The sequence below is a fragment of the Oncorhynchus nerka genome, linkage group LG10 (genome assembly GCF_034236695.1).
Source record: "Oncorhynchus nerka isolate Pitt River linkage group LG10, Oner_Uvic_2.0, whole genome shotgun sequence".
NCBI classification, from domain to species: Eukaryota; Metazoa; Chordata; class Actinopteri; order Salmoniformes; family Salmonidae; genus Oncorhynchus; species Oncorhynchus nerka.
In genome coordinates, this window is record NC_088405.1 from 77,545,582 (window position 1) to 77,558,876 (window position 13,295).

At 41.0% G+C, this 13,295-nt stretch overlaps 1 protein-coding gene across 5 annotated transcripts in view; it reads right to left on the bottom strand.

The window, feature by feature from the left end:
- The window catches only part of LOC115136021 (opioid-binding protein/cell adhesion molecule-like), a 442,403-nt gene that overhangs the window by 131,989 nt on the left and 297,119 nt on the right, over positions 1–13,295 (bottom strand). For 2 of the 5 annotated variants that reach the window (XM_029671352.2, XM_029671349.2), the window contains exon 1: positions 812–1,528. In XM_029671352.2, coding sequence (XP_029527212.1) covers positions 812–984 — 173 coding nt within the window. In that variant the 5' untranslated portion in view covers positions 985–1,528. Of the gene's footprint in view, positions 1–811; positions 1,531–13,295 lie in introns of those variants that run through there. The other 3 variants (XM_029671351.2, XM_029671354.2, XM_029671353.2) reach the window with 3 other exon arrangements.

Genomic DNA, 13,295 nt, shown 5'->3' on the forward strand with positions numbered 1-13,295 from the left:
TCATTGGTATTATGACACCTGTACTATAGCGCTCTATGACCAAGGCAGCCTACACTTTGAGCACAGGTTTAGCTTTTTCGAGATCTATTCATAACTAACAAGTGTCTAGTCTCATCCATTTACGGTATGCATGTGCAATATCACATAATATGTTAATGTGCAAAACTGCACTCCCCGTTTCTCTATTCTATTATAGTCCAGTTCATATCCCATCCCACCGGGCACAGACATCAGTTCAGTGCTTAGTTTTGATTTAGATTAAGTTGAGTTGTCAACTAACGTGAATTAAACCCTGCTATTTGATTTAGGTTAAAAGTTGGGTGAAAAAGACGAAATTCCCTTACAGTGATTACTTTTTGCGAATCCGTTTTTCACGTTGATTCAAAGTCATCACATGGAATTGTTTGGTTGAAATTACGCGGAAACAATTTGATTCAACCATTTTTTCCCCCAATAGGATGTTTACATCTCTGTGATGCTCCGTAGCTTGTGGACCATATCAATAGACTTCTTCCACCACCATAAGCACCTTAGTTCAACACGTTACACAACAATCATTTGGAGTTAATTTTAACTGCTGGGACTATTGCTTCATAGTCTGGCATAGGCTAATCCTCTGGAATCCCCCTCAATGACAAAATGCACATGACGCGGAAATGGCCATACAGTATGAATCGTATAATTTAACCTGACAAACACTTTTCCTGTAATTTCAAATGTCAAAGCAACGTTGGAATCATATAAACGTGATGACTTTTTTAAACCATTCGCAACCAGTGACAGTGTATGAATAATTAGAAAGGGTTTTTACCTGAGAAAGACGGTCTCGCCTTGCCTGACGGTAATATTGTCCATTACTTTATTATCGGTTTGGGAATCCCCTTGACTGTGGACAGGCAAACCTGGGGGGACAAGAAACAGTACCCTGAATGACAGAACCACCAGGCACTTCCAAGACACGACAAAGTATCCACAAACACCCATCTTCGGTTTATAAATCCCACTGCTTGTCGAGACACACAACGCGTCAGTTGATTTAAAAGGCAAATGCGTATTTTGTCCGGTGGAGCGAGCGCGGGTTAGTTAATAGCCTACAGTTCATCTGGTAATCCAAATCTTCTTTCCAGGTGCAGCATAGCATATGCAGGAGTATCGCTATCCCTACTGCGCACTCAACAAAATATGTGCAGGCTGTTCTATTCTGTAGCTCGCAGAATGGAAATGTGTGCGCTTCCTTTCCGAATGGTCCAACTGCTTATTGATGATGACAGTACACGCATTCACAGAAAATTAACGGTCGCAGTTGTGGATAGCACGCAGAGCAAACACATCAGCTATTTCGTTTGCGATTGTGATAAAACTTTAACAACCGGTGCCAAATGCGCAGAAGAGCGCAAAAACAAGACAAATGCGTGATTATCTCGTTCCAACAGATGCGGATTTTCTTGGGATTGGATCTAGGCTACACGAGTTTTAGTGATTATTCTATCTACATCCTACAGCGTCCCCTCATCGTCGATATACGTGGGATCATCAACTAGATTCAGCAGCGGGACGATATTTTCAGGGGATCATAACATAATTACAAATAATTTCTTGCCTGCAAATTGACCGCAAGAAGCCCAAACATTTATAAGATTTGACTAAAACATAATTTCAAACATTGCTTACATTTTGTATACGACCACATATACCGTATCACTCTAATATGCCTGGGAATACTTTGAAACATATCTCCAAAATGTAAAATCACTTGGAGCTGATGTTTTTATAGTATTTTATGTCCAACAATAAAACATTTAAAATAAAACTTACATTTTTCTTTTGCTCAGAAAGCCGAATAAAATCAGCAGTGTGCCAAGTGTTTGGATGCAGATGCTATAGACTGCCTACAGATTGCGTGATATATTGTTCAGACCTTTAACAGGTGAAATTGGTGGGTATGACTCAAGTGTTTTGGTGGTGTGGATAAAGACATGTGGAATAAATATACGGCCCTTGACTCATAGCATCCATGTTCACATTCCAGGCTATTAAATGTGTAAATCATCTACTTGCAGTGCATTTATATAGCCTATGCAAGCCACAGTGCTGGCCTTAGCCCTTTGGGGGCCCTAAACCAGATTTGGTTGGGGGGTCTCTGCAAAACAAACAGAGAGAGTTGCGCTCATGCAATCTTACACATTTTGCCATTGCACAAGTTAATGCAATTTTAACTAGTGCAATTTTGTACAAAAAACGTCATGCAATCCTACTAATTTTGCCATGGGGCAGAGATGATTTTTCTTCAGTTTTACAGCTAATTTCCTGCAATTTTACCTATTTTGCCATGGGGTGGAGAGAACATTTTACTGTTTTAAAACTAATTTCCTGCAATTATACGCACGTTGCTATGACTTACGGCATGGACGTGGTTTCCCTGTGTTTTATATTTATTTCCACACTGAGGTTGGTATTCCTAAAGATCATGTGTGCAGCCAAAGTTTAAATTAGCGTGAAGGGCATGTCTTTAAGCTGTCACTTAAAAAGGTTCAGAGTCAATAGTTATAAAAGTGTATAAAATCATAACTCAAAATTGGCAATTCAACTGCAGTTATCTTAGTGAAAGACTCTCCCATACACTTTAAAGTCTACGCAGAGCAGTGCACCATAGCCAATCAGAGGTACAGTAGGACTATATGCAAACAAGCCACTTGCCATAAGGTCCTGCCATCATTCACTTTCAACTGGGCTGTGTGTTTACAAGCAGTCGCAACAGTGCGACTTTATATCATTAGAAAGCATTTGACAAAGGACACAAAATTCACTTGAATGGATTACAGCAAATATGTAGAGTAGCTAAATACCACAGAAGTTCTCTTACATTATAGAATATAGACTCTTCCCTATATGCACATCAACAACAACAAGATCAACAACTAATGCAAACCAGAGCAAGATGAACTAAAAGCTAACAAAGGAAAATTAGATAAACCCTCTCAAACTTTTTCAACTAGTTGGCTGTCAAAATTGCACTGATAAACGATGGGGAATGGCCTGCTCTCCTTCTGCAGCTGCCTGCCAATGCATGTGTTGTCCCAACCAAGCACCCAAGCTAACTGGCTAAAGTTGTCTAGCTTGGTAGCTAGCTACTTCCAGACACAAATGAGAGAACACCTCGCTGAGCATTTTACTCACCCTAGCAGATTTGGATAGGATGTTTACATGTTATATAGAGGGTTCATGACTAACAATGACTTTTTATGCCTACGTTTACTGACATCAGTCATATTCAGCGAGTTTTGCGCGTTCATAAATGTATCAGTTATTCTGTGCTATGTCACACTCAGACAAGAGTGCTCTGAAATCTGAGTAGATAGCTAGCCAGAGTGAATTTGCAAACTCCAGAGATATGCTAACTGGATAACATTCATTCAGCATAGCTAGCTAGCAAAGCGATTCACATTTCTTGCTAGCTAACCAAATGACACCTGCATCTCTAGCTGTGTGTAGCCACCAAAAAACGATATGATGGGACAACTCACTCACTCACCCACTCCTCCAATGACATGACATCCTCCTAGCAGCTAGCTATCTATCTAGCTAACGTTAGGCTCTGTGTTTTTAGCTTGTTACATAAATATATACACACACTAGCCTATTAGCCAAATGATGACTGACTTGTGATCATTGCCTTTCCTAGTTTGATTGTGTTGACATTCCCAGCCTTAGTTACACTTGTCAGTTTTTGTCCAAAATATTCAGTCATTGAAAATGAAACAGCTTGGGGACTGTTACATCTCTCATTTGTGGAATGACCAGACCAAGGTGCAGCGTGGTAGGCGTACATTGTCTTTTTATTTGATGACACCAAAAGCAAAATAAGAACGACAAAAAAAGCACACAGTTCTGTAAGGCAAAGAAACTATACAGAAAACAAGATCCCACAAAACCCAAACAGAAAATGACAATTTATATATGATCCCCAATCAGAGACAACCATAGACAGCTGCCTCTGATTGGGAACCACACTCGGCCAAAACAAAGAAATAGAAATCATAGAATGCCCACCCAAATCACACCCTGACCTAACCAAATAGAGAAATAAAAAGGCTCTCTAAGGTCAGGGCGTGACAGGGATTCGAACCAGCAACCTTTCAGTTACTCCAACGCTCTTAACCACTAGGCTACCTGCCACCCATTAATCATGGAACATTGAGTCAAATATAACCTATTTTTAAAACCTCTTATAAAATTGGTTTTGTAGCATAAACTGGAAATTGTATATTTTTGACTGATATTATGATTATTATTATTATTGTCGTCTGTTTGTTCCATATCTTCAAAGTAGTTAAAATGCTGTCAGTTCCAGTTCGAAGTAAAGGCATTGCAACTTTCTTACAGTATTTCTTGCAGATATCAGTCCTACCTACAAGTAAGTCAAAACATTTATTTTCTGCCATTTCATAAAAGCTGTGTGAGCTTATATGTTTATAACCCAAATTGTTCACTGAAGTAGAAATTATCCTTTGTGATACAGGCAGACATAATTGCCACATACAGTACCGTATCTGTCATCGGAGCCATTGAAACTCAGTGAACAATGAATTGCATAGTGCTTAATATAACCTAATTTAGGTCCCCCACAAAAGGTATGCATATGCACAATCTGTCACAGTTCATGTCAAGTAATTTATGTTGCGGCTAAGTGCTGCTCTGCTGTAATTCTGTCTGGACCCAGTCATAAAAGGGGAAGTTCCTCCATGGCCATTAGCCAGGCTGATGATGCTTGCTAATTACACCCACTGTCCCTGCGCTTTAATCACAAACAAGAGAGCAGCAGGTTACAAAGAGCAATATCAAAATACTCTCAGCTTTAATGGCAGACACCAGATCACAGCAGTGTGTGTGGATCTTACATTTAAAGGGCTTACCATTTTAAATAGCACTTTGTTTGAACTTCTGTTGTCCATTTTGAGAATACGTACACGTACACTTAAGAGAGCACTATGGCACGATATGTTAAAAGTTAATAGATCAGAGGATATACAGCACATTCGGAAAGTACTCACACCCCTTGACTTTTTCTACATTTTGTTACATTACAGCCTTATTCTGAAATTGATTCAATTGTTTTTTTTCCCCTTCGTCAATCTACACACAATACTCCATAATGCCAAAGCAAAAACAGCTTGTTAGAATTTTTTGCAAAATGTACATTTCACATTTACACAAGTATTCAGACCCTTTACACAGTTCTTTGTTGAAGCACTTTTGGCAGTGATTACAGCCTCGAGTCTTCTTGGGTATGATGCTACAAGCTTGGCACACCTGTATTTAAAGAGTTTCTCCCATTGTTCTCTGCAGATCCTCTCAAGCTCTGTCAGGTTGGATGGGGAGCGTCACTGAACAGCTATTTTCAAGTCTCTCCAGAGATGTTCAATCGGGTTCAAGTCCGGGCTCTGGCTGGCCCACTCAATGACTTTCAGAGACTTGTCCCGAAGGCACTCCTGCATTATCTTGGCTGTGTGCTTAGGGCCGTCAAGTTGGAAGGTGAACCTTTGCTCCAGTCTGAGGTCCTGAGTGCTCTGGAGCAGGTTTTCATCAAGGATCTCTCTGTACTTTGCTCCATTCATCTTTCCCTCGATTCTGACTAGTCTCCCAGTCCCTGCCGCTAAAAAACATCCCGGAGCATGATGCTGCCACCACCATGCTTCACCGTAAGGACGGTGCCAGGATTCCTCCAGACGTGACGCTTGAAATTCAGGCCAAATGGTTTTGGCCCACTTCGACTTTGGTTTTATCAGACCAGAGAATCTTGTTTCTCATGGTCAGGGTCCTTCAGCTGCCCTTTGGCAAACTCGAAGTGGGCTTTCATGTGCCTTTTACTGAGGAGTGGCTTCCGTCTGGCCACTTTAAAGGCCTAATTGGTGGAGTGCTGCAGAGATGGTTGTCCTTCTGGAAGGTTTCTCCCATCTCCACAGAGAAACTCTGGAGCTCTGTCAGCGTGACCATCAGGTTCTTGGTCACCTCCCTGACCAAGACCCTTCTCCCCCGATTGCTCAGTTTGTTCTGAGCAGCCAGCTCTAGGAGGAGTCTTGTTGGTTCCAAACTTCTCCCATTAAAGAATGATGGAGGCCACTGTGTTCTTGGGAACCTTCAATGCTGCAGACATTTTTTGGTACCCTTCCCCAGATCTGTGCTTTGACACAATCCTGTCTCAAACCTCTACGGACAATTCCTTCCACCTCATGGCTTGGTTTTTGCTCTGACATGCACTGTCAACTGTGGGACCTTATATAGACAGGTGTGTGAATCATATCCAATCAATTGCATTTTACCACAGGTGGACTCCAATCAAGTTGTAGAAACATCTCGAGGATGAGCAATGGAAACAGGATTCACCTGAGCCCAATTTTGAGTCTCATAGCAAAGGGTCTGAATACTTATGTAAATAAGGTATCTGTTTTTTTTTTACATTTGTAAAAATGTCTAAAAAAACTGTTTTCGATTTGTCATTATGGGGTATTGTGTGTAGATTGATGAGGATTCTTTTTTATTTAATCCATTTAAGAATAAGGCTGTAATGTAACAAAATGTGGGAAAAGTCAAGGGTTTTGAATACTTTCCGAATGCACTGTAGCTTTTCTTAATCTAACTATTTTCAGTGTTGCCTGACTATATCGTTTGTCTCAAGAAGACAAAAAGATAGAGCGTTACAGAGGGTGATCTTAAATTAGGAATGATATCTATATTTAATATTGGTTGAGTTACAGTATAAAAAGGCTAAATGCACCGCTAATATCGCATCACTAAACAAGAGACGAGGTGATTCAAGTATATTTCAAATTTCGCTGAATGGCAGATTTAACAATATACACTGCTAAATGGCCTCCCCATTTCAGAGATGCTTGCTGTTGCAAATGAGCAGTAACAGCAGATGTTTGCTCTCACTTTGAGCTACAGACTTCTAGGTTATACCATTGGATTCAGCTATTTCTTCTGCATGCATTGGTACCAGTCTGTGTGATTAACAGGGACTGAGCTAGAGCAGTGTTTGTGAGACAAGGATGGATCCCGAAGGGGCTCGGGGTCTGGGATTTTTACCAAAAAATTATGTTGGTTGAATGTTGAGCTACAAACTATTAAAAGCTGAGACTCTCACAAACATGCACACACAAAATCTATAATACTGTAATAAGCTCACATAGATGTTGTCACAAACTCCGAACGCCACCCAGTTTTCACTGACTAGTTGGATATTCATTTCTCAGTGAGCAAACAATCTGTACTTACAGCTCGTTTTTTATTCACATTTGCCAATACAACTCATGAATGCAACTATTTATGTCAGATGGTTTTGTTTTCTATTTGTAGCCCTGGTTGTCCTAAAAAGAAAATAGTAAAACACTTCACTGTGAAACTAAATAGAAGGGCTGGACATGCAGATACATTTTAGTCAGATTAATGAAAAGCCCATTTTTGCTGGGGTCTCGGGTGACGTATAAGGTTAACAAACTCGAACAGTTAACAAACACTGACACTGTAGGAATCAGCACTTAATTTGCACTCCATACATAAAAAATACTGGGACAGATGTAGCAATTCTCACATCAATAATGCTGACTTATATAACAAGTGATGTTAAAGACAATTATAGAATGTTATAGAAGTTATAGACTAAGGCCCTAATAATGAATTCAATCAATTGAAGATCAAGGGAAACCACAATGTGGGTTTGGTACAATGGATAATCTTCCCAGCTAGCACACTTGGTTCCTTGGAAGTTGTAGGAACATATATTTTTGGTTTGCAATGATTCTGAAAATGAAGCCATATATTTCCTGACTGGTAAAACTGAACATCTTTAAACGTTCTGAGACTGTAAGTGAAAATGTTGTCTGTTCTGGGAACCTACACTATAGCTTGCAGGGAGGTTCTGAGAATGTTTTACTATGGTTCCCTGAAAGTTTTCGTGGGAGGTTTTATTAACATTCTGAGAACGGAAATGATTTGTTATTAGACATTCTGAGAAAGGATATGATTTGTTATGACATTCTGAGAACATGTTTCAATAGGACTTTTAATAACACTGTTAGCTTAGGTTAACTCTTTTGAACTCCAAGCACAGATAGGACACACGGAAATTAATTTGCATAGACATTATTCATGCAAACACCTTTTTTAAATTTATTGTGGCACAGCATCAGCGAGATTCAAACCTATGATCTTTTGTTCTCTATCCATGGAATTAGTCAACTGCACCACCAGGATGGAGCTGGCATGCCATGTTTCTTAACTCATACAAAGCTGTTCATTTTAGTCTATTCAACCAGACCCCATTTCAAAAGAAAACAAGCACTCTTACAAAGATAGAGGATAGAGAGCGTTTTGTTGATACTGAGAACGGAATGTATATGTTTTTAAATAACATTCTTAGAATGTTCTTGAAACATTACTAATGTTTGCTTGTGGTTTTTATGGAAAGTTTTCTTAATGTTCTGAGAACATGACTTTAAATAGGACCATGAGAAAACCTGCAGAAAACGTTATGCTGAAGTACTGAAATTCCCACCGAAGAAACATACTGTATGGTTCTCAGAATGTTATGTACTAGCTGGCTATCCTACACCATTCCCAGAACATTGTGGGAAGGTTGTATGAAAAATAACCACAGGACAACCACACTCTCACCAAGCTCTAAGAAACACATGGTTCTTAGAATGTCATTTGCTAGCTGGGTTCACACTACAAGATATTCCCCCCAGTGTGCTTATTAATTGTGACAATGTGCTGACAATTAGGTGGTCATCCATCTTTTTCGGATCAACAAGACTAACCCCACTGAACTTTACATTTCACCTTTTTTTCTACTTCACTGTAATTGACAGAAAGGGAACAACACTAATTTGACCTGAATAGACTAATATACTGTACAATACTTTACCAGAGTTGCCCTAGATAGGAGCCATCATTGATTGCATCTTTCATGCTTTGTCGAATATGGATGGCAGATGTGCACGAAATCGAGCATGATCGGGAGTTAAACGAGCACCTCAGCAGTTCTGCTCTCTGACACCCTCCTGATTGGCACCAGATGCCTCCATCTTTAAGATTGTGTTTGTCCACTAGGGAACTTGGGTAATCAGGTCTTGGTCATGATTACAAAACAACTTGGAAATATCAGAATACAGGTTCAAGAGAACAGGGTGAAGACAGTAATTGAGACGGGTAATTTACAGATTGTTGTGCACCCTTCCTCCCCTACTCAGAGAGCTTTTAGATCCTAAGTAATCCAGATAGGATCCTATGCCTTATAATAGCCACACAGTTTAATGTGGAACCATCCCCGATACATTGATCGCTAATATTTATCCCGGAGTGAAGAAGTCTGCTCACTATCTAATTGGATCCCATGAGAACGTTGTAAAAAGACAATAAAGCAAATGTGAGTTTTCCCAGGGTGTGGAATAGCTGGAATTGCATTTTGCGCAGCCAGGATGTGCACGACCGCGATATGCTCGTCTGGGGGTTTGAGCTCCTGAAGAAAAACAATAATTAAGAGTAAACAAACAAGACGTGAAAAACGACAGAAGAGTCGTCGGTCGCCGAGAGGAGTCTGTTGCAGAAGACGGTGGTTATTGCATAGGAGAGGGATTCCAAGTGGCTCGGGAATCGGAATGTGATGGTGTACCTCCTCCCCACAGGGATGAGTGATCTCCCAGATCTCAATCATAGGAGGGGATCAAGCAATCGACAAGAGAGAAGGCCCTTTAGCTCAGGGGGGCCGGTGGACATCTTCGAAGTGGAAGTGACCATTACTTTCTAATAAAAAGATTGATGCCGATGGACCCCTCTTTATCACCCCTTGGTAATGGCTCCTGAATCCGGTAGGCAGGTTAAGTGCACTTTGCAGTGACACATATTCAGCCACAGTGTGGGGGCAGTGGAGGTATTGGGCAGTCTAAGCACAAACTCCTTTCGAGAGATGAACATGCATTCTCCCCGACCACAGGTTAGGCGGGAGTTAAAGTGCCTTCTTATTTTTAATCTGTCTTTAATCTGGCGAAAGAGTTGTGTGGGAAAAGAGAATAGCTGCACTCTGTATATCATGCTATAGGGAGCATACAGTATCTCTGGAAACACTAAACACTGCATGGCTGTATGTCTCTGGCAAGGGAAGTCAACAGAGTGTATCATCATATCATCACCACAAAAAAAAGGAAAAGAGGGAAGATGTAGCCTGGAACTGTTTTGAATCTATTCACACTTGGGCCTAGGCCAAATCTAGTTGCCAATGCACTGATAAGAAAATGGTCTTTATCGTTGCATCTTTAATCGAGTCTAAGAGGCAATAGGAGATTTATACTGGGGGCTAAGGGGAGGTTTAATGAGAATTGTGAGGTGAGTTGTGATGAGCGTGTGTGTTGATGGGGGTGTTGTGTGGGATTATTTACCACAGCACTTGAGCGCGAGCTAAACCCAGCGACACAACAGCTGTTTTAAAAGCCCTGCTGCTCCGCTTCTAAGGTTTGTTTCCCTCGACGATCGCACTTTAATAAACATGTTTTGCTGTTCTAAGGGCTTTTGCAATACATTTACATTTGAGTCATTTAGCGGAAGCTCTAATCAAGAGAGACTTACAGGAGCAATTAGAGTTAAGTGCCTTGCTCCAGGGCACATGGAAAGATTCTTCACCTAGTTGCCTTTGGGACCCCAACCATCGACCTTTCGGTTACTGGCCCAACGCTCTTAACCGCCAGCCTACCCGCCGCCCTAAAGTCTTTTCTCGATTCCTCACATCCCACCGAATCCTCTCTCCTCCATTCCCAAAACTCATTGTAGGAGAAGATCTGAGGTGATCTTCTCCTCCAATGCGGCCTGATACTGTGCATAGAGAGGATGCGAGGAATCAAGGAAAACTTGAGATTCACCCCAGTAGATTGCCAATCTACCGATGGAGAATGGAAACAGTAAAAGAGTCACCATCTCAAGTCAATCCAAGCAACATTTCAGTCATGTTTTTCACCTCACACTAACCCCCACATTTTAGAAACATACAATGACACAATGAGGACATCCAGTGTTCAAGGAATAAGAACACTGATGAGTGTTTAAAAACACTGATCTTTTGCTACAGAGATCAACCAGATTTGTTTTTTAAACAGACTTTAAAATCAACAATCGTACATGGTCACATCGTGAGCGCCAAATCCCAACTAGAGATGCATGAGCGTTGGGATTTGTTCCCCAAAGTAAAAATGAGCATGTACTGTATTTACATCATCCTCCAGCAGGGCAGTGCTTTTATTTGATGTGTATCGTCAACATTGTTTTACATAAATGTGCAATGGCTCAACTAAACCAGACAGTAACAAGGTCCACATGCATTTCATGAAGAAAGAAAAATGGCATTCAAGAGGCCCTGGACACTTTGTTGTCACCTGGTGCAATTTAAAGAGCTCAAACAGGGCCTTGGACTTTGGTCATGCCCTAGTATTCATCATCCCCAATGTACTGCAGTATGTATGAGGAACAACACAGAAGCAACTACCCTGGCACTCTCGCCAAATACGTCACGCAACACAGAAGAGATTTTCAAGATATCCTTGGCCCTCGTGCATTGGATGTCGTATGACAGTGTGTAGATTTCATAAAGAGTCGCTTTGATGGTTAGACACCACATCTCTCCCTTCTGGAGGACCAAGAGCTGACTCCACCACTGTCCCATCCTCCTCTAGCACCAGGATGAGGAACTGGCATGTCAACAGGAAGGCACTTGCTGTCTGTTCTAGAAGGTCATCCAGGGAGGTGACCATGAACCCTTTCCTCTGCCTCCGACTGGGTGCAGAGCCTTAAGGGACAGGGCTCGGGTGGGGGAAGGATCTGCCATGAGATTGTTCACACTGACCTCAGCAAGTCTGGGAGAAGGGTTTTCACATATCCACACATTTAAAATCAAGTGCAGTCTGTGTTTTGCAAGAATATTTAAATTCAAGTAGGTTCTTGCAAACCTGTAGCTTCCAGTACCTACTGGTGGTCACTGGCCCAGTACATCATTGTATAGGTGTCCGCTTGAGACGGGACTGTGCGCGTGGCAATTAGTTATGGGGTTTTATTCTTGTGAGATTTCCCTCTGTCGGGAGAAAACTTCTGTCACTAATGATGTACCATGACGTACCATCATGAACCCATAATGATGTATAAAGGGTAGCTTTAGCCGCTTTCACACCTAGTTCATTTCACTCTGACTAGCAAAGACAGACAGAGATTGGTAACGTTTTGTTAAAACCAAATTTTGTTACATAAAATACAATTTCTAATAGTGCTCCACTGTTTTGATCCTGGGGACCCCAAGGGGTTCATGTTTTGGTTTTTGCCCTAGTGCTACACAGGTGATTCAAACTCTTCATCATGGTTTGATTATTTGAATCAGTTGTGTAGTGCTAGGGGGGGAAACAACATACACGTCTAGGGGTTTACTTACTCATATAACATGTGTAGGCCTTACATAATCAGCTCCAATGAATATGGAGAACAGTCATAAGGCATTTTGAAGAAACATTTCTGACATCGCTCACCAGTGACGTTGTAATTAATAAGCTAAGCATCTTTTGCGTTGGAGTTTATAAAATAGAAAAGTATCTGTGCAGCATAGGGCCATCTGGTTCACTGTGTTATCTTATTCAATTCCTGACCTTGATTAGTCAATCATCTTTAATGTGCTTTTCATTTAATGCTATTGGTCCCTGGCTGTTTCATTCTTTATCTGGAATAATAACACAGTGGGTTTATAAAAATACTCCCAATGAACTCTATCGGTAGTGTTACATGCTTTTTTTCCCTCTCCATTTCAAGGTTGGTTTTGGATGCATATGTCCTGTTTATGTGTTGCGTACACTGATTGGAGTCACCTCGTTAGTCAGGATGTGTTTCACCAGTGCTGGCCCAGCTGGTATTTAAGACCTGCTGGCCCAGTGCATCAGTTGAAGAGAAGAGATGTTGGGAGACCTACAACTCATGTTAGCTGAGGTGTGTGGTATAGCGTGTCCACTGTAGGTAACAAAACAGCCTGACTCTGGTGGTTTCCCCTGTTTAGTTTGGGCCATATTCTTTCGAACTCCCTATTCTAAGTTTGTGTTGGTTTTTCCTTTAGTTTGTATTTTCTGAAGAAAATCCAGTGGGTATCCATGGTGGGTGTCGTTTAGAACTATTTTCTAGTTGCTTTGCCAACTTTCAGAACCTGTTTTGAAACACTTTCTGTTCTGGTTTGGTTGTCAATGATTCCTTTAGTTCCCTTTTCTTTTGAGTGAAGA